The sequence below is a fragment of the Onychomys torridus genome, chromosome 12 (genome assembly GCF_903995425.1).
Source record: "Onychomys torridus chromosome 12, mOncTor1.1, whole genome shotgun sequence".
NCBI lineage: Eukaryota > Metazoa > Chordata > Mammalia > Rodentia > Cricetidae > Onychomys > Onychomys torridus.
The window spans coordinates 73,203,094-73,224,683 of record NC_050454.1 but is presented as its reverse complement, the minus strand read 5'-3'; the positions used below and the strand labels follow the sequence as shown (position 1 = coordinate 73,224,683).

At 44.1% G+C, this 21,590-nt stretch overlaps 1 protein-coding gene across 1 annotated transcript; it reads left to right on the top strand.

Moving 5' to 3' along the window:
* The first annotated feature begins 1,989 nt into the window (after positions 1 to 1,989).
* Psmg1 (proteasome assembly chaperone 1) lies at positions 1,990 to 14,639 on the top strand. Its single transcript, XM_036203698.1, has 7 exons — positions 1,990 to 2,197; positions 3,587 to 3,693; positions 5,346 to 5,497; positions 6,076 to 6,138; positions 10,150 to 10,348; positions 11,861 to 11,997; positions 14,439 to 14,639. Exons 1-7 carry the CDS (start codon positions 2,061 to 2,063, stop codon positions 14,511 to 14,513), a joined length of 870 nt encoding a protein of 289 aa, XP_036059591.1. The 5' UTR covers positions 1,990 to 2,060; the 3' UTR covers positions 14,514 to 14,639.
* Positions 14,640 to 21,590: the final 6,951 nt, after the last annotated feature.

Genomic DNA, 21,590 nt, shown 5'->3' with positions numbered 1-21,590 from the left:
AGAGTGTGGTTTGTTGTTGACATTAAGGTCACCAGATATGACTTGGGAATGTACTGTCAAGTCTTTTTAACACATTACTGGAGAAATTGTTCTGTTCTCAGTTTGTTTTTCCAATTAAAAATAGCTGTAACCATTGGACATAATTCGCATGTGTAAATCCAAAAAGGGGGGAGGGAGGATCTAGGAGTTTGTATTTTTTCATTAACAATAATGCACATTTTCTGGTTATATATATGGCCTAAGTGTCTCGATTACTTGAGAAACTTGGTTGCATGTCTGCTTAAAACAAACAAAAAACGTAAGTCAGAGGATTCTAACCTATAGTGTGTGTCCTTTGTTCTTTTTGTATCTTAATTTTAAATAATCTTCAGTATGTTGCTACTACTAGCACAGGTGAGAAAGGGAATTTCTAATGAACTGCTATTTTTAGGTGCTTGGGTTTGACTTTTTTTTTTAGCTTTAATGAAATGTTTAAATGTCCAGTCACAAATGTCATTCAAATTATTATTGGGTATATTATATCCTCAAGAAATGCCATGAGATGAAAATACTTTGGATTTATGAAGACATGTGAATTTTGAATATAGATTGAAGGTTTAAATTTACATTTTGCTGTGGTCAGACTAATTTCTGTCACCATCTGATGCTGTTCAGCTTTTCATAATGGAATCTTTCTCTGGTTTAGCATTTAATTGGAACATATTTTTATTTACCCTTTAAAGTGTTTGGTCTCTTTATTGTGACTGCATGGAGTAAGCTTCTTAAAAACTTAACGCTCTTGTAAAATTGCTCTTGGAACTGTGTGCAGAATTTAAAGCTTGGCCGATGAGCCACCGCTTCTATATGGCTTACAATCATGTTTCAGATTTCTGCTAACAATTTCTTCATGATGTGATTGAGAAATCAAATTGAATACCTCACCAGCAAAATAACAGCTTAAGAAAAATACAAAAAGAAAGCCATGATTCACCTTTTCACTTTTTATTCTGTAGTTCACTTATATCAACTAACCTTGAAGTCTTCTTAAGACACCATGGTGGTAATCTTGTATGTGTGCTATACATAAAGTATCCTAGCTGGTATTAATCTGCTCTTAATAAGTGTGTTGCTTTTTTTTTTTTTTTTTTAAGTAGGTATGTTAAAATTGACACACTATTTTTTTCTACATTGTGAGAAATTTTAAGCAACTTTCAGAGTATTTTGATTATTTTAAAAGGTCTCTTGCTGGGCGGTGGTGGACCACGCCTTTAATTCCAGCACTCAGGAGGCAGAGACAGGTGCATCTCTGTGAGTTCGAGGCCAGCCTGGTCTACAGAGAGAGATCCAGGACAGACACCAAACAACACAGAAACCCGTCTTGAAAAAAAAAACCACAAGAACAAAACGTCCCTGATTTCCAAATATTTACCCAAAGGTTGTGCAGTGCAGGCAATTACCCCGCCCCCTATTTCCTTACATGTAAATTTAGAATGTGTTTTAATTTTTCACTGAGGGAAAGTTTCCTTTCCCCTTATGGTTGTCTGCTTTTCTCGGTGGAGCTTTTTGTCTTCCAGCACATAAACCAAAAATCACACATTCTTCCTGTCCACGAAAGGTCATTAAAAGAGAAGACGCTGTCTATGAGTTAAAAAATGGCCAACTTTTAAAAAGTTCAGCCTCCTATTTTCCCTCGTGTTCTCGGGATCCGCTTGGCAGTCTTCAGCCCTGGGTTTCTTCGAGCAGGAGACGGTTCCTGCCACGTGGGCCGGGGGATGTGGAGCGGGCACTGCGTACTGGGTCATCGGGGACAAGGGGAGCGCACGGGAGAGCCAGGGGCCCGGGCAGGTGGCCGGCACAGTCTGCTCCGGCCGCTCTGGCTCGCGGTCGGTCCCGACGCCCTACTTCTCGCTCTGGTCCTCCTCTCTGCCCAGGGTCCCGCGGCGGACCGGAAGCTCGAGGGCCTAGGGGCGTGGCCTCGCGCGGAAGCGACGTGGGGGCGTGGCTGCCGGCGGAAGCGGTTCCGGGGGCGTGGCCAGGGGCAGGCGCGCAGGCGCCGTCTGGCGGCGAGGTGCTGGGGCGCCATGGCGGCCACGTTCTTCGGTGAGGTGGTGAAAGCGCCAAGCCGAGCTGGGACGGAGGAGGACGAAGAGGAGGAAGAGCAGAACAGGCGGGACACGCCGGAGGACCGGGAGGTCCGGCGGCAGCTGGCGCGGAAGAGGTCAGGCTCCGGGAAGGCCTCCCTGCTGAGCGAGCGTCAGGCGCGGGGACGCCGACTCCCCCACGGCGTTCTTGCTCTCCATCCACCCCACACTTGAGGTTACATCCTGTGTCAGCTGGAAGCTCTGTGTATTCCAAAGCTGTTCCCAAACACACAGAAGCGAGGTCACGCCGGCCGGTGTGCCGAGGTTTTACCATGTTCATGTCCTCTCGCACCACCCCTACACAATTCCAGTTACGGCTCCCCCGCTTCCTCTTCTTTAGCATGCCATTTTTATTCGCTTACTGTGTGTGTGTGTGTGTGTGTGTGTGTGTGTGTGTGTGTGTGTGTGTGTGTGTGTGTGTGTGTTTTATGCCAGAGGTTGAAGTTGGGGGTCCTGTGGCACTTTCCACCTCCCTTTTGAGACGTCTCGCACTGAATCCAGAGCTCACTGTCTCTTCTACACCGGCTGTACCCCAAGCCATAGGGATTCACTGGCTTCCCCAGTACCACCACTGCCGGCTGTTAGGTGGGTTCAGAGATCAGAACTTGGGTGGTCATGCCTGTGTTGCCCACTTAGCACCTTCCCAACCCTAAGTATACTGGTAACAGATTATCAGATCATACCAAGCCACAGTCAGATTCACCTAGTTTTTTCAAGTATACTATTTTCCAGTGGTTTGTAGCAGCTACAGACACTTTTGGCAGTTCATTTCGTTTTCAGCAGCCCCCTCTCGTTTTTTACTCCTGCGAGCCCAGATTTGTCTGATGGTGTCCCCCTGCAGTCATTTAACTGTACACTCCTCAAACATTTGCCCCAACTAAATGTTTGAACATTTGTTTGGAGTCTTGGTCACATTCAGCATTTTGCTGGCAGGAATGTTTGAAATGCTTTTAGTCTCTTTTGGGGGCTCTCTCTAGCTCATGGTGGGTGCTGGCATGGGTGTGTCAGGTGGACAGTGTCGCGTTTGTTAGCAGTAGTTTTACCCATTGATTTATTGAGTCTGTCATTGCCTGAGTCTGCACTTTCTTTAAGATTGTAGTATTTATTTTATAAGAAGAAATATGTGTCTTACCCATTCGTAAGGACACTCTCAACACCATATATCTATCCACCCATCCATCCATTTACCTATATCTTCTATCACCCATCCATTTATCCTCCATCCATGGATATATGTGCATGTAGCACCTGTCTATCGTCTGTCTAATCTAAATAAATATCATGACTGCCCCCATCTGTTTCTCATCTGTCTCTGCTCCATCCATCCATTTATGCATCTGTCTCTAGATAGCGTCTTCCTATTTATCTCTTCATCTATCTGTTTATCATTCTGTCTATCGCTCATCTCTCACTGTGTGATAGTTGTAGTGATATCTGCTTACTTTAGTCTTATCTCTTGTTGTTAGGGAGGTTCGGCTTCTCCAAAGACAGACAAAAACATCTCTGGAGGTTGCACTCCTAGAAAAGCACCCCTGCTCCAAGTTTATAATTGCAGTAGGAACCAATGCCACAGGTAAGTGCCAGACCAAGACTAGACATCCTGTTGGAAGAATGGACTAGCAGGGCACTTGTTTCCACATGAATTCCATATGTTGATATTTAAAAAAGGTCACAACAGGTGCTGGGCATGTGGCTCAGGTGGTAGAGTGCTCACCTACCACTCACAGACCTTGGGTTTAATTCCCAGCACCGTATAAATTGGGCATGGTGAAGTCTGAGCACTCAGAAGGCGGAAGCAGTAGACAGGAGCATGGAGTGTCAGGGCCAACCTGGGCTACATGAAGCCCTGTTTTAAAAAGTCACAGGAATTTATTTCAAGCAAAGTAGGTTGCCTGCTCTTTCCATCTTTGTAATAAACATAAAAATTGAGATTTAAAGGATATACTTACCTTCAGAATTACCGTGCAAGGCCCCATTTTCCAGTCCGTTGGGTATCCAGTGGTGTAGCGATAATTGCAAACATTTTGGAGCGCTTCAGTTCTAAGGTCTTTGAATGCATTTATTGACCCGGTAGGTTCAAGGTAGAGAGCAAAATGAGTTTAGTTGTAACAGTGTTGTGTGTCAGTACATGAGGAGACCTTTATAATTTCAATGGGTTTGTGAGCTCTGAGGAGACCATTTGGGAACTATAGTTACGAGCCCTTACCCTTGTAAGGTAGCTATAATACTTAGAGATTGTGTAAGTAACCAGTAGGTAGCTGTTCACTCATTATGTAAAAGTCTGCTGGCCTTAGGTTTTTTTTTTTTTTTTCCTTATTTATTTAGTTATTTTTGGTATTTTGAGACAGGGTTTCTATGTATAGCCTTGGCTGTTCTGGAACTTGCTCTGTAGCCCAGGCTGGCCTCAAATTCACAGAGATCCGCTTGCCTCTGCCTTCTGAATGCCGGGATTAAAGGTGTGCATCACTACTGCTCAGCTTTTTATTTTTATTTTTTTGTTTTTTGAGGCCTGGATGATTTAGAAGGTGTTATGATGTGAGACTGGTGCACATTCTGTGCACAATGCTGTCTTTCTAGCCCCTGGATGTAACACTGTATGGAAGTGGGGGCTTTTCATTCCTTGGCCTTGTTTTCTTTCTTCCAAAAGAGGGCCAATTAGACCAGTGGTTCTCAACCTGTGGACCGTCCCCTTTATCGGTCAAACAACCCTTTCACAGGGTTGCACATTAGATATCTTATATATCAGACATTTACATTACAATTCATAAGAATAGCAAAAAAAATACAATTATGTAGTAGCAATGAAAATAGTTTTATGGTTGAGGGTCATCACAACATGAGGAACTGTATTAAAGGGTTGCAGCATTACAAAGGTTGAGAACCACTGAATTAGACAGTCTTTAAATGTTTTTTTCACAGATTTTTAAAAAAGAAAATTAATTATGTGTATATGTCTATATGTGTGTTTTTTCAAGAGTACAGGATGGAGGAGGGTATCAGATCCCTTAGAGCTAGAATTATAGAGTTGTGAGTCACCAGGGTGGGTGCTGGGAACCAAACTCTGAGACTTGACAAGAGCAGTAATTGATCTGAACTGTCTGTCTCTCCAGCCCCCAATTAGATAGTTTTGAGTGACTGTTTCAGCTCTAAATTCTGGGGTAATTAGTAGAAAATGCAATTTGCATAGCCAGATGCCAATTTATATGAACATTTTTTTCCCCACAGCATTTTTGTCATCATTTGTTATGAATTCAGGAGTCTGGGAAGAAGTTGGTTGTGCTAAGCTCTGGAATGAATGGTGCAGAACAGCAGACACTGTCCATCTGTCCCCTACAGATGCTTTCTGTGTTTTTTATCAGCTGAAATCAAATCCCTTGGTATGTGGGACTTCACTTAATATTCTTAAAACATAGTCATTTAGGCATGAGCCCTAGATAGTAAACACTGAAGGATCTCATGCTAGGGTGCTCCTTTACTACTCAGTGTATTCTTTGTCTTGATATTAATTTCTAATGGTCTAACTAAATTTTAGGCCTAACTCTGAGAGACAGCAAAATGAGTAAACTACTGTGTTACATTTTATTGCTGTAACAAATGCCTAAAATACTCAGCTTTAGAGAGAATAGGTTGATTTTGGCTTGAAAAATTTGAAGTTCTAGTGAGTGATTGGGGCAGTCCCTTTCCTTTAGTCTGCTGGGGTGGAGAGGGGTAGTGCTTATGACGGGATTGTGTGGGGGCAATACAGCTGAATACAAGGTCAGGAGGCAGAAGAGAGGGAGAGATGAGTACCAGTCTCCTTCAGAGACAGACTGCTAATGACCTGAAGACTCTGGGCCTTTGGGGGGTTTTGGCTCCATAGAGCAATGTCAGGCACTGGTATTTATGAGGTGCTCATATGATGGCAGGGCCAGATACGTCTACATTTTACTTGATCACTCTTAAATTCCCTTTTCAGGTTTTCCTTTGTCAGTGTAGTTGCTACATTGCTGAGGATCAGCAGTTCCAGTGGCTGGAAAAGGTAAGAGGAAGAAGCCCTGACTTGGGTGTGTGGGTTGTTCTCAGGGGCCTAGGGTCTTGTCACTCCAAGTGATAGTCAAATATTAGACAGGAAAGAATTTGTTTGTTTCCTTAAGAAAACACTGTAGGAGTTTGTTATGGAGTGTGTCTTAGAGTTTCTGTTGCTGCGATTAAACACTATGACCAAAAACAACTTGGAGAGGAAATGGTTTATTCAGTTTACTGTAACTGAAAGTTTTTCTATGTCCTGGCTAGCAGGCAATTGGGACAAATCTTTCTCACCTGCCAGTCCCACAGCCACTCGGACCCAAGTAAACACACAGAGGCTTATATTAATTAAAACTGCTCGGCCATTAGCTCAGGCTAACTATTGACTAGCTCTTACACTTAAATTAACCCATAATTCTTATTTATGTTTAGCCACATGGCTTGATACCTTTTCTCAGTTCTGCCTTCAGATCTTGCTTCCTCTGTGTCTGGCTGGCGACTCCTGACTCAGCCTTCCTCTTTCCAGAATTCTCCTTTTCTGTTTACCCCACCTATACTTCCTGTCTGGCTACTGGCCAATCAGCACTTTATATTTATCAACCAATGGGAGCAACACCTTCACAGCATGCAGAGCACTATCACCCATCAGCTTACAATTCCACATTTCTGTTCATCCCTGAAGGAAGTCAGAACAGGAACTCAAACAGGGCTGGAACCTGGAGGCAGGAGCTGATGCAGAGGCCATGGAGGGGTGCTACTTACTGGCTTGTTTCCCCTGGCTTGCTCAGCCTGCGTTCCTATAGATCTTAGGACCAGCAGCTCAGGGATGGTACTAACCACAGTTGGCTGGGCCCTCCCCCACCAATCACTAATTAAGAAAGTGCCTTACAACTGGATCTTATGGAGGCATCTTCTCAATTGAGGTTCCCTCCTTTCAGATAAGTCAATTGTGTGTCTAGTTGACATAAAACCAGCCAACACAGAGTGTGGTGGTTTTTTTTTTTTTAAATTTTAAAAATCGTGTTTAAGCCGGGCGGTGGTGGCACACGCCTTTAATCCCAGCACTCGGGAGGCAGAGCCAGGCAGATCTCTGTGAGTTCGAGGCCAGTCTGGGCTACCAAGTGAGTTCCAGGAAAGGCGCAAAGCTACACAGAGAAACCCTGTCTTGAAAAACCAAAAAAAAAAAAAAAAAAAAAAATCGTGTTTAAAATGACCAGCCTATGTTGGGTTGTTCACGCCTTTAATCCCAGCACTTGAGAGGCAGAGGCAAGCAAATCTCTGAGTTCAAGGCCAGCCTGGTCAACAGAGGAAGTTCCAGAATAGCCAGAGCTACACAGAGAAACCCTGCCTCAAAAAACCAAAAAAAGAAAAGACCAGCCTAGCAGGATAACCAGCCTTGTGCTCAGGATTATATATACTTGAGTAAGACTGCAGTTGCCTAGTGCCTGGAGTGAGTGGCCACCACTCACCGCCACACTCTCAAGTACCAAATCTGTATTTCTTTTCTTTCTTTCTTTATTTTTTTAAAGATTTACTTATTATGTATACAGCATGTATGACTATAGGCCAGAAGAGGGCACCATATTTCATTACAGATGGATGTGAGCCACCATGTGGTTGCTGGGAATTGAACTCAGGACTTCTGGTAGAACAGTCAGTGCTCTTAAGCTCTGAGCCATCTCTCCAGCCCCACATCTGTATTTCTTAGCATTAGGTGTGGTTACAATTCCTCATTTTGGAAAATTGAAATCAAGAACTTTAGAGAAAAAGTTTAATTTGAGCAGTCATATATTACATAGTGAATATGGCTTCTCAAGAATGTTTGAGACTTGAAAGGTTTTATATTTTATAGTTTTTTTAAAGTTTTGAAATATTTGTGTATACAGAATGACATGTCTCAGGATAAGACTCAAGTTTAAACCCAAGTTCATGTTTTATATATTGCTTAAACATTTTATATCATTTTAAGTTAGTGAAGTGAAATTGCATGCTATGAAATTTTCCACTTGGTTTGCCATTAGGTAGGCCAAAGGTTTTGGATTTTGTTTAGGAATATACACCATGTCCATAGTTCACATAGTGCAAATGTTACCACATTGTCATGTACTTATTTTTAATAGAAGAAGAATTCTTTGTTTTATGTGCAGACAATGATGCAGCAATCAGATGGGTAATTGGTATACTGAGAACCTTCAACAGTTACCATTATATTCCACCTGTACTGTGAGGAGGATGTTTCTAAAAACATCCTGTACATTTGAACATAGATACTAAAATTAAACTCATTGGAAATAAGAATTTTGATGTGTACCAATTTTAAAGCAGTTGACCTTCAGTATACTACATTAAGTGAAGATTTGTTTGCAAAGATGTACATGCTGTTCTTTGATTATATATGTGTATACTCAGGGTACATGGTGTATTTTTCTAGGAGAGATCAAAACGTTTAATTTAAAATTTTGCAGGATGCTGGTTATATAAAAATATTACCCTTGTACTATAGAAAAAAATGAACACATTCTAGACTTGAAGTGATATAAAATTAGATACTTTTAAATAAAAATATCTTACGTGTATAAGTGCTTTGCCTGCATGTATATCTGTGTACTATGCGTATGCCTGGTGCCCTTCGAGGTCAAAAGGGGCATCAGATCCCCTGGAACTATAGTCAGTAATGGTTGTGAGCTGCCATCTAGGTTCTGGGAACCAAACCCAGGTCCTCTGTAAGAATAAGTACTCTGAGCATCTGTAGGCCAGAAGAGGGTGCCTGATCTCCTTACAGATGGTTGTGAGCCACCATGTGGTTGCTGGGAATTGAACTCAGGACCTTTGGAAGAGTAAGCAGTGCTCTTAACTCTGAGCCATCTCTCCAGCCCCAGATTACATGTTTTTAAAGCAAAGTATTTCTTTTCTTTTACTTTGTTTCTTTGAGATTCTTGCTCAGTAGCCCAGGCTGGCCTTGAACTAAAATTCTTCTGCTCCAACCTTCTCACTACTGAGATTATAGGCATCTGCTATTGTTTGAGGGTTAAAGCAAAGTTTATTTAATCAATGTTGTTCTCCTTAAGAATATTCTTTGTAAACACTTGCTGTGTTAGTGACAGCCAAATCCTCATATGACGTACAACCTGACATTGTCAAGTGCTGTGGGTTCAGGCCAGAGCTATTGTAGGAAGGAAGTTAACTTATGCTATGATTTTTCTTTTCTTTCTTTCTTTTTTTCTTTTTTATCGGAGCTGAGGACCGAACCCAGGGCCTTGCGCTTGCTAGGCAAGCACTCTACCACCGAGCTAAATCCCCAACCCCTGATTTTTCTTTCTTAAATGGCTATGTACAGCAACAGTTTGCAAGAGGTAATGTTTAGTATTTATTTACAAGCTGTGTTGTAGTGAAGTTAATCTTGTAAATCATTTATGATACCTGATAGAAAACTTTCAGCGTTCTGTTATTGGCATTAGTAGCCATTTTCTCATTTCATAAAGTTTTTTAAACAAGTCAGACATGATGGCACACACTTGTATTAGTCCTTTTTTTTTTTTTTTTGTGAAAAAATACATCCACAAAAAGCAAAGTGGAGGAGAAAATGGTTTATTTTTGCTTACACTTCCGAGGATGAAATCTTCCTGGTGGAAACACACGGCAGCAGCCAGGGAGGCATGGTGGCAGGAGCCAGAGGCTGACTGGTCACATTTCATCCTCACACAGGAAGTGTACTGAGAGCAGGATGTGGGGCCAATCATAAACCATCCAAGCTTGCCCCAGGGACACACTTCCCCAAACGAGGCTGCACCTCCTGAGTGTTCTGTAGCCTCCCCAAACAGCATTGCCAGCTGAAGACTGAGTGTTCAGATCCACGAGGCCATGGAGTACATTGCTTATTTAAACTACAGCTATTGTAAACCCAGCATTGGGGAGGCAGTGTAGGAGGGCCATGAGGCCAGCATTGGCTATGTAAGAGGCAGGCAGGCAGATAAAAACAGAGGAAACTAAGACTAAGTTTAACATACAATCCGTGTTCTCTTAGGTTTTTGGATCCCGACCCAGGAAGAACATGAAGGTAACAGTTCTCACATGCCGACACGTCACAGAGTATAAAACCTCTGAGTCTACCTGCAGCCTTCCTTCTCCTTTTCTGAGAGCCCTAAAAACTCAGAAATTCAAAGATTCTGCCTGCTGCCCCCTGCTGGAACAGCCGAACATTGTGCATGACCTGCCTGCAGCAGGTGGGACTGGAAGTTGCAGCCTTACACTTTGTCACAGGCTTTGTGGATGACTGTCGCTTTTCAAGTAAACTTTCTGAGTAGCTTTAGTGGCTGTGGAAGGCCAGCCACGCATTGCTGGTGATCCTTTGTGTCTGCTCGCATGTGTGGGACACGGTTTAACTTGGGACTTCCCTGCATTGCAGTTGCGAGAGCAGCTTGGAGTCTTTACTGTTGAGCTTCCACAGCCCCTTTCTGTTTGGCCTCTGCAATCTCAGACTCTGAAAATCGGCAATTTTAATTATCAAAGGTTTGGATGTTGAAGCTTGGCTGTTACTCTTTTTTAATTTTTTTTTTTTTTTTTTAAAGATTTATTTATTATGTATATAGAAGAGGGCGCCAGATCTCATTACAGATGGTTGTGAGCCACCATGTGGGTGCTGGGAATTGAACTCAGGACCTCTGGAAGAGCAGTTGTGAGCCACCATGTGGGTGCTGGGAATTGAAGTTAGGAGGACCTCTGAGCCATCTCTCCAGCCCCTGTTACTCTTTTTTTTAATTTTAATTTTAATTTTTGTTGTTGTTTTGTTTTTTGTTTTTTAGAGATAGGGTTCCTCTGTACAATCCTGTGGCTGGCCTTGAACTCCCAAGTGTTCTGGGATTAAAGGCGTGTGCTACCAGGCCTGGTTTATACTTAATGATTTTATCATGCCGCTTACACTTGAGTTAGTTCTCTTGTGACAAAATTCCTAACAGAAGTGGTTTATGGGAGGAAGGATCGTTCTGTTTACAGTTGAAGGGGGCACATTCCATCATGGTGGGGAAGGCATGGCATCAGGAGCTGAGGCCCTTGCTACATTACATCTGCTGTCAGGAAGTAGAACATGAATGCTCATGCTTAGCTCCCTCTCTCCTTTTTCTTTAGTCCACACTCCAGCCTTTGGAATTGTGACACCCACATTAACATGGGTCTGCCCCCCTCAGTTGACCTAATCTGGATAACCCCTCAGACATTCCAGAGACTTGTCTCCTGGGTAATTCTAGACCCTGTCAGGTTGACACAACCAACCATCACACCACTACTCACACATATTATGACATAATAAATTGTCATTTGTTTTCAGTAATTCATATTTCATAGTATGTAGTTTTTTGTTAGATGCATTTTTAAGCATAATGCTTTACCTTTTGTGTTATACTTACTAGTAGAGGAAAGTATCATTAGTTCATAGTATGCATTATATATTACTCTTTGCATGTGCCTCCTCAAAGTGGCCAGTATTCTAATACATTAGTTCTTATAATTATTATAGGATGTTCAGGAAATACAACATAAAGATAATATTTACAAAACATTATTAGGAATTATTATTGGTTTTGAAAGAAGATACCCATAAGTGGATCAACATGGCCGTCGGTGCCTTGATTAAAAGAGGAAGAAAGTTGACCTTTTCAAAACAGCTTTTATTATTTAAAAATGTTTCACTTAAAAATCATGTCATAGAAAATAAGCATTTTTCCTTTGTGTGTTTGTAGTTCTGAGCTACTGCCAAGTGTGGAAAATCCCTGCAGTTCTGTATCTGTGCTACACTGATGTGATGAAGTTGGACCTTGTCACTGTTGAAGCTTTTAAGCCTGTACTTTCTTCCACTAGCTTGAAATGCTTGGTGAAGGTAAGGCTGCAGTGCTCTCCATTCATAACTAAGTTGTCACAGTGAAATGAATGATGGGAAGTGCTGCAGTGCCCTCCATTCATAACTAAGTTGTTATAGAGAAATGAATGATGGGAAGTGCTGCAAGGGCAACGTCAACCCTAAGCAGCATGTTGGGAGTGTCTCAGTGAGGCACTTAGAATTGCTGTTACTCGGTGTTCCAGGTATTCTGTGATGTGGTGACTGCTTTGGTCCTGGTGTAGATTACTGCACTGCGGTCACATCCCATGTGTCCTTATAGAGAGAGTGGTGAGCTGCTTGAGATGTTCCTGCAATTAAGTAATTTGGAAATTTATAATTTATTTTTTAAAAGATGGATTTAATGTTTTTATTTAAGTGTGTGTGCCTGTGAGAGTTTATGTGCAGTGCCTTGTGTGCGTTGGATCCTGGAGCTGAAGTTACAGATTGTTGTGAGCCACTGATCAGGGTGATGGGAAATGAGCCTAGGTCCTCTGCAAGAGCAGTAAGTGCTATTAAGTTGTTTCAAATTTGGCTTCTCTTTCAGTGGGTTTATATGTCCAGCCAGCTGCCGTCTCCCATTTAGTTGAGGGCTGTGTCCCTGAGGGCAGGCAGGGCCTGTTTGTTTCAACTGTGGATGGTATTTGCAGTAAACATCTAGATTTGTTTTGAGATTAAAAATCATTCGTCATATCAACTTGAAATAAACTTCTAGTTTAAATTACTTTTTAATGTTTCCTATATCTGCCCTCATGATAACAACTTGTGGCAGGTGGGATGATCACTCTGGAGAATGTTTTCTTTTGTTAGAGTTAGTGTTTAGCCATGCTGCCCAGGCTGGCCTCTCCCAAGTGTTGGGATTAGAGGCGTGGGCTACCATGCCCTGTTGAGTACTGTTTTCTTTTTAGAAGAATAATGTGCAATTTAGTGTGTGGAGGGGTATGTGTGTGTGTGCGTGGTGTAGCTGGAGAGTTTCTCTCCAGGTCCCGCAAGCCCCCCGTAGTCCTGCAGCCCAGTTATAAAATAATCACTCAGACTCTTATATTACTTATAAACTGAATGGCCATGACAGGCTTCTTGCTATCTGTTCTTATATCTTAAATTAACCCATTTCCATAAATCTATACCTTGCCACGTGGCTCGTGGCTCATCGGTGTCTTACATCATGCTTCTCCTCATGGTGGCTGGCTATGTCTCTCTCTTACTCCACCTTCCTGTTCCCTAATTCTCCTCTCTGCTAGTACTGCCTATATTTTCTGCCTGGATACTGGCCAATCAGCATTTGATTTATCAATCAATCATAGCAACATATATTTACAGCATACAGGACATCCCACAGCAGTGCGGTGTTGGTCAGTGGCAAGTGTCTTCCTCTATTGATCTTTACCTTGTTCTTTGAGACCTCAAACTTGTGGATTAGGCCAGGCTGACTGGCCTGTGGGTCCCAGGAGTCCTCTTGTCTCTGCCTCTCAGCACTGGGTTTACAGGTGCTTGTCAGTGTGTCTGGCTTTTACATGAGCTCTGGGGACCTCAGCTCAGGTCCTCATGTTCTTGTGACACTTCAACTGAGCCATCGATGTCCTTGGCCTCAGTGCCGTTGTCTCAAGGACTAAATACATTGGGCCTGAGAGTGTGTGGCTTATGGAACTTTTTTTGGGACCTTGCTTCATGGCCCTTACCTGGGGATAGCTCCATAGATAGGAGGAGGTGCTGGCTTGTGATGGCAGGCACATGCTGGAAGCATATAGAGTGGCATGCTTGGAAGGAATAAGAAGTCACCCTTAGGAAAGGCACCTGAGAGAGGTCCATGTAACTGGCCTCAGAAGGTGGGTGATGTTAGTGGTGAGAAGTGGGCAGAGAGGCAGTGTGCAGAATGTGAGAGAACATGAACACCCACGTGAGGGTTGTGGAGGCATATGAGAGATGGTGTGCTGAAAGTCAGCAGAGTTGGAGGCTTTGGCCAAGGGAAGGTGTGATAAAGTATTCTGACCAAGAGCAACTTGGGGAAGAAAGGATTTTCTTGGCGTATGCTTCTGGGTTACTGTCCATCATGGAGGGAAGTCAGGGCAGGAACTCAAGCAGGAACTGAAGCAGAAACAATGGAGGGATGCTGGTTGTTGCCTCACTCACAGGCTTATGCAGCCCAGAGCACCTGTCCAGGGAATGGTGCCACCCATAGTGAGCTGGGCTCTCCTACATCAACTATCAATCAGGACAGTCCCCCATAGACAGGCCCCCAGGCCAGTCGATCTGGACAAACTTTCAGTTGAAACTCAGCCGACTGAGCCGTGTCAAGCTGGCCAGGCTGGTGGGGCTCTGAACCACTTGACTGTTTACCTGTTCTTTGATCAAGATGAAAGGCAGCTCATGTTTGGCGCCATTGTCCTCTGTTGAGAATGTGGGGGCTGGGCTGTATTTGCTGACAGCCTTTTCTCTCTTTCCAGAACATTCCTGAAAGCACAGAAATACTGAAGAAATTGATGACAACAAATGAGATTCAGAGCAACATTTACACGTGACCCCAAAGGCAGTGAGCCATGACCACGACCTGCCCATTCCAGGGTCAGCCACTACTGTTTTGTACTTTACTCTGGGTTGGGGGTGTTTTGAGGGTGATAAACACAATAAAAATTTAAAAAACTTAATTGTAATTTTATTTTTTCTTACTGATGACATATCTATAACTGATATTAATGAGCCAGTCCTTTTTTGTTTGGACTATTGTTTGATCATTTTCTTTCTTAAAAAAAATATTTTTTTAGCCGGGTGGTGGTGCATGCCTTTAATCCCAGCACTCAGGAGGCAGAGGCAGGCGGATCTCTGTGAGTTTGAGGCCAGACTGGTCTTCAGAGTGAGAGCCAGGACAAGCTCCAAAGCTACACAAAGAGACCCTGTCTCAAAAAAGATTTTTTTAAAACATTCTTATTGTATGTATACGAATATTTTGTCTGCATGTTTGTCTGTGTACTATGTGAACTCAGTGTCCACAGAGGCCTGAATAGACTGTCAGCTCCATGAAATTGGAGTTACTGATGGTTGTGAGCCACGATGTGGGTGCCAGGAACTGAACCATGGTCTTTTGCAGGAGCAGCCAATGCTTTACCTGCTGTGTCTTCTCTCCAGCCAGCCTCCCAGCCTCTTTCCCTCCCTCCCTATCTCCCTTCCTTTTAAAGGCAATAGACATTTTTAAAAAGCTCTAGACACCAACAGGCTGTAACAATATTGGAAAGTTATTGTTTGTTTTTTACTCTTTTTGGGGACCTGCCACCCAGCTCCCAAATGAATCTCACATGAGGCTTATTCTTAATTATAAACGCGTGGCCTTAGCTTGTCTTGTTTCTTGCCAGCCTTCCTTAACTTTAAATTATCCTGATTACCTTTTGCCTCTGGGCTTTTCCTGTTCTCTTAGTTCTGTAAATCTTACTCTTACTCCGTGGTTGGTTGTGTAGCTGGGTGACTGGCCCCTGGAGTCTTCCTCCTTCTCTGGCTCCTACTTCTTCTCCTCCCAGATTTCTCCTATATATTCTCTCTGCCTACCAGCCCTGCCTATCCTTTTTCCTGTCTTGCTATTGTCTGTTAGTCCTTTATTAGACCCTCAGGTGTTTTAGACAGGCAAACTATCACAGCTTCACAGAGCTAAACAAATACAACATAAACAAACATAACATACCTTAAAATAATATTCTACAGTAGAAAGTATAGTTAGGTGCAAAAAATTTAGTAGCTGTAGATGCTGGTCCCTGGATAGGAAAGGTTCTTGGCACCTGTGATCCTATAGTTTTTTGGTTGTTCTGTGGATAAAATTGGTGCTGAGTTAACAAGGTCTTCTACTTGCTCAAAGTGAAACAGAGAAATGTGTGTCCTCCAGTCAGTGCAGCTGACAGATGTGTGTCCTCTTCAGTCAGTGCAGCTGACAGATGTGTGTCCTCCAGTCAGTGCAGCTGACAGATGTGTGTCCTCTTCAGTCAGTGCTGACAGATGTGTGTCCTCTTCAGTCAGTGCAGCTGACAGATGTGTGTCCTCCAGTCAGTGCAGCTGACAGATGTGTGTCCTCTTCAGTCAGTGCTGACAGATGTGTGTCCTCTTCAGTCAGTGCAGCTGACAGATGTGTGTCCTCTTCAGTCAGTGCTGACAGATGTGTGTCCTCTTCAGTCAGTGCAGCTGACAGATGTGTGTCCTCTTCAGTCAGTGCTGACAGATTGCTTTTCAGGTTAACTTTGCCAGGGCTCTAGGCAAGCGTCCCCAACTCCGCAGTACCCGGGGTTGGTACTGAGGTATGAGTCAGAAACACATGCTGTTTCACCAGACACAAGCTGAGTGGCATTGGCGAAGCTTTAAGATGGTATGTGCAGACATGCTGTTTCTCTCCTATCTCCACCTTCTTTCAGTTATGGAATCCTTCTATAGATGTTTACACATTCCATTTATTTCTAGACTCACTTAGTTTACTCTTCATGGTAATGGTTGGAAGTGAGCTAAAGGCATTCTTAGTTTTCCATGCATGTTAGGTTTGGACTGTCCTGTGCGTGCTGCATTTTTGAACATAGACTGCTGGCAGATATTGAAGTGTTCTCTTCATGGAAATAGAGTTTTACCTGTTCAGAATGTGTGTGCAGAGTCACAAGCGACTTTGTAAACCTGGGACCTGGTCTCACTGGAGCTGGAGCTCCATGATGGGCTGACTTAACCCTGAGTGACTGCAGCATTAACCTTGAAGTTTGTGGTGCTGTCGCTTGAGGACTGGTGAGGTGTTAGGTCACAGTGCAGAGTGTGGGGGTCAAGACCACTGCATGGCTCCTTCTGCACACCTGTGGCCACTTACAAGTTCCCTACCATTTATTGACAATGAAGAGGAGACCTGGCTTACAGATGGCTCAGTGTGACACAGTTACCACATCAAAGCAGATACTGTAGCACTACAGCCCCTTTCTGGGACATCTCTGAAGGATGGTGACTGTTCCTGTGCAAAGAATTAGGTAATGAACCTGAATACCTGATACCAGTTCACAGGCTGCTCCGATTGCTTGACTGGATGGTAAGAGAATTGGAAGGAATGTGGTTGGAAATGGGTAGTAACCAGAAGCGATCTCTCCTCTTTTTTTGTTTGTTTGTTTGAGACAGGGTTTCTCTGTGTAACCCTGTCTGTCCTGGAAGTCTCTCTAGACCAGGCTGATAATGAACGGTGATTGCAACAGACATCGAGTAGTCATGTGGGTTCGGAGGATGCCTTTTGGGATAGCAGCCAGTCTCTTGGTCCAGCTACTCCAGTTCATGAACAAAGTGATCACAGTATCAGGGAGAGGGACTATGCTTGGGCAGCACCCTGGACCTGACTATAGCTGCTGCTCAGTACCAAATCTGCCAGAAGCAGAGATTGACACGGACTTCCTAATATAGCACTAGTCCGCATTGTGGCCAGCCAGTGATCTGACAGGTTGATTACATTGTCCTGTGATCCTCACCCTTGTGTCTTCATTGTCCCTCAGCCACTCATCGGACCAGCAGGCTCCGCTAGCCTTTCCAGTGTAGAAATGAAAGAGGGAAGTCCAGGTGATGAGGCAGAACATGCAGGCTTGGTCAAGCTTGAGATATCAGCTCTGGGTGGCTGTGCACAGAGCCCAGGGTGGTAGGAGGCCGCAGCTGGAGGTTAATGACACAGGACTTCTGCACAGAGACTGCTTTGAGTACAGACAGCAAAAGGACTAGGGAGTGAGTTTAGGGAGCAAAAGTTGTATGTCTGGGTTCACTGTGGCCGAAGTACTAGGAACAGCGAGAACTGATGATTGCTCTGCACTGACCACATTGGTTGGCTAATTAAATTTTTTTTTCTTTTAACTGAGGATTAGGGTGTCAGGTCAGATCAGCAATTATTTGAAAGTATAGGATTTGATGTAATTTTGCTGATAAGTTACTAATTTGTTGGTTCCCCCTCAACCCCTACCAATACCACCCTGAAGATAGGGTCTTACTGTAGCCCTGGCTGTTCTGGAACTCACTCTGTAGACCAGGCTGGCCTTGAACTCACAGAGATCCACCTGCCTCTGCCTCCCGAGTGCTGGGATTAAAGGTGTGCATTACTATGCCCAGGTGTAAATTACTAATTTGAATGCTGTTGGTCTATGAAGGAAAGATAGCAGATTGAGCTTAAATACAGTTCTAGGGTTTGTCCTTCACTGTGGAAATTCACTTGCTATTGTGATGGTGGTAAGGTGGGTCCTTTTAGAAGTCACTCAGTCCTGAAGGCCCATCCTTGGGAGTGGGCCTGGTGTGTAAAGCGTGGTCCTCTCTTGCTCTCTCTTGACTCTTCCCTTCCCTGCTGTGTTCAGAGAAGGTCCTCCAGTCTGAGTGATGCAGTGTTCAAGGCACCATCTTGCAAGTAGAGACTGAGCCCTGACCAAATGCTAGTGCCTCCAGAGTCATGACCAGGTAAATTTCTGTTGTTTGCTATAAATTACCCAGCCTCAGGTATTTTGTTACAGTAATGTAAACAGACCAAGAGAAGCACTTAAATTTAAATTTTGATTCTGTTCTGCCAGTGGAGACTCATTTCTAAACGATGTTCCAGTCTGACAGCTTTGGTTTTGCCTCGGAGAAGAGTAGAAAGAGAAGGGAAGTGTGGAAAGATGAAAGGAGAGGTGAAGGAGACTGGATGACTCCTTGGCACTCTGGCTTTGTGGAGGAGGTGTGGGTGTTCGTTTGGTAGGGAGTCCCTTGATTCACTAGGCTTTGAGGATAGATAGGATGAACGGAGTGACGAGCCTCCCACGTCAGAAGGGACTCATTTGCATGCCATCCCACCTGGTTCTGTGTCACTTCCCTATTGCACCTAACTGTAGAATGCCTTGGTACCGGGTCTTCACATTGGGGCCTCTTTCTGTCACACTAACTATAGTTACCACACATGCGTTGCTTGTGAGACATGGCAGCACCCTTTCTGGTGACCTATTCAAGAACTCTCTGGCATTGCTTAAATAAACAATCACATCTGCAAGTTAAAGCCTTGGCCAGTGTTCTCTACGAGATGTATTTTGTTTTTAGTGAAATTCTAGGGAAATGGTGCTCAACACAGAAGTGGGGAATATTTTGATTACAGTCATGCATATCATGAAAGCAGCCTGGAGCCACCTGCAGCTGACCTGTGTGCTGCTTTTGATTCCACAGGTTGTGAGAGGGCAGGAAAAAAAAAAGGTTGGACGGAGCAGTTCAGTGGAGTTACTTGTGGGAAACCCTGACTTTCAATGCCCAGGTGTCAGCTTTGGTTAACTGGAAAAGGATAAGTAGTGTTTCGTTTTTGTGCAATTCCATCATCACTTGTGGAAACCTCATCCATCATAGAAGGAGCTACTGTGAGGAGCAGAGAAGGGGCTGACGCTTGCCTAACACCTGTGTGGTGGAGTGGATGTTGTATGTAGGTGCATAGATCTGTCAGATCGCAGGGCAAGCAAATCTGCCTCTCCTGGTAGGACGACTAGCTGGACCTGGAATTCTTTTTCTTTTTAAAATAGTCTCTCTCTGATGTGTGTGACTGTGTTTATTCCATGTGAGTGCAGGCATTTGAGGACCGTGGTGTGCATGTGGAGGTCGAAGGACAGCCTCCGGCAGGGTCTCTTACTCACTTCTGTGTGCTCCAGGCTAGCTGGTTCCCAAGCCGAGGGTTCTCCTGTCTCTGTCTCTCATCTCACAGTAGGAGTGCCGTGACTTTAGGTACTGGGTACCTGCTTGCATCTGGCTTTATGTGGGCTCTGGGGTTCTGAACTCAGGTCTTCAGCCTTGTATGATAAGCACTTTATCCACTGAGGCATCTCTCTAGCCCCTGGCCCAAGACATTTAATTGACATAAGAGGGGTCAACAGGCTGGGTGGTGGTGGCACATGCCTTTAATTCCAGCACTCAGGAGGCAGAGGCAGGCGGATCTCTGAGTTTGAGGCCAATCTGGTCTATAGAGCGAGATCCAGGACAGCTGGGGCTGTTACATAGAGAAACTCTGTCTTGACAAACCAAACCAAAAAAAAAAAAAAAAAAAAGAACCCCCCCCCCCCCAAAAAAATGGGTGGTGGTACATGTTTTTTAAAAAAGAAAAAAGGGTCAATAGGAAGAAAGCACAGATTTTTTACGTGCACTGTAAGAGAGTGGAAATTTGAGAAACGGCACTCCTAGTGCATCTATACCAGGTAGAGCACAGACAGGAAGGATTCCTAAAATACAGGGGAGGACCTAGTTATGGTGGATGTTCCCTAACAGCCCTAACGTGCTGAAGGGATAGTCTTATCTTCCAGTGTTATTGGGAGGGGTGGAGCCTAGTATGAGGAAGTTAGGTCACTGGGGAGATGTGCTCTGGAAGGAGATGTTGAGACCCCAGTCTTTCCTGTCTCTCCTTTTCTTCCTGGCTGCCATGAGGTTAGTGGCTTCCTCATCCGTGCCTTCTTGGCAGGACTGGTCTATTGCCACAGGCCCCAGAGTAACAGCAAATGACCATGGACCAAATCTGTCTGAACTCGGGTCCTGAGTGAGAGCAGCCAGTGCTCCCAGCGGCTGAGTTATCTATCCCTCCAGCTCCATAACAGTTAATTCAAACAACATCTCTTAGCTTTGACTTCCCATCTCTCGTGGCTCGGAAGGGCACTCTTTGCCCAGTGGTTTTATTTGCTGTTTTTAGGAAGGAAACTTGTGAGAAGATGGGGTGGTGATGAGCAGGGACATCTACCAGACATCTACTCATATCTACTGGGTTACAATGTACTGTTGGCTCAAAATAACCCTCAAAACAAGTGTCCAGTCCTTCAGGATTTTATTTTATTTTTTTTGAGATAGGGTTTTTCTGTGTAGCTCTGGCTGTCCTGGAACTAGCTCTGTAGACCAGGCTGGCCTCAAACTCACAGAGATCCACCTGCGTCTGCCACCACCACCTGACCAAGGATTTTTTTTTTTTTTTTTTTTTTGAGACAGGGTCTTACTGTGTATCCTTGGCTAGTCTAGAGTTCTGTAGCCCATGCTGGCCTCACAGAGATCTGCTTGACTCTGCCTTCCAAATGCTGGGATTAAAGGTGTGTGTGATCAAACCCAGCCCATCTTTTAAAAATATTTTTGTCGCCAGGCGGTGGTGGCGCACGCCTGTAATCCCAGCACTTGGGAGGCAGAGGCAGGTGGATCTCTGTGAGTTTGAGGCCAGCCTGGTCTACAGAGCTCGTCCAGGACAGGCTCCAAAGCTACAGAGAAACCCTGTCTCGAAAAACAAAAAAACAAATTTTTTTTTGTCACATTTATGTGTTTGTATATGCATGTTTATGGGCATGTGTGTACCACAATATCCACGTGGAGGGCAGAAGACAACTTTGGGAGTTGGTTTTCTCTCTCTCTCTACCATGTGGTTCTTGGGGCTTGAACTCAGGTCATCAGACTTGGCAGCAAGTGCCTACCCACTTAGCTATCTTGCCAGTCCTTGATATCGTTCTTGAACCAGGCCTAGAAGTGCCCAAACAAGGAAACACCAAGACTCATGGAAATTACATCCCAATGCCATACTGCCAGTGTAGAACGGGATCGGCCTCACTCTATGTGGTCACTGCTGCTTTGCCCTGAGTATGGATCTGGCTGGT

Bases quoted from the DNA above. Each gene is read 5' to 3' on its own strand.
- Psmg1 (XM_036203698.1), top strand. From the start codon at position 2,061: ATGGCGGCCACGTTCTTCGGTGAGGTGGTGAAAGCGCCAAGCCGAGCT. The intron at 3,694-5,345 runs GTAAGTGCCAGA...TTTTCCCCACAG, and splicing joins AGTAGGAACCAATGCCACAG to CATTTTTGTCATCATTTGTT. The intron at 10,349-11,860 runs GTGGGACTGGAA...GTGTGTTTGTAG, and splicing joins GCATGACCTGCCTGCAGCAG to TTCTGAGCTACTGCCAAGTG.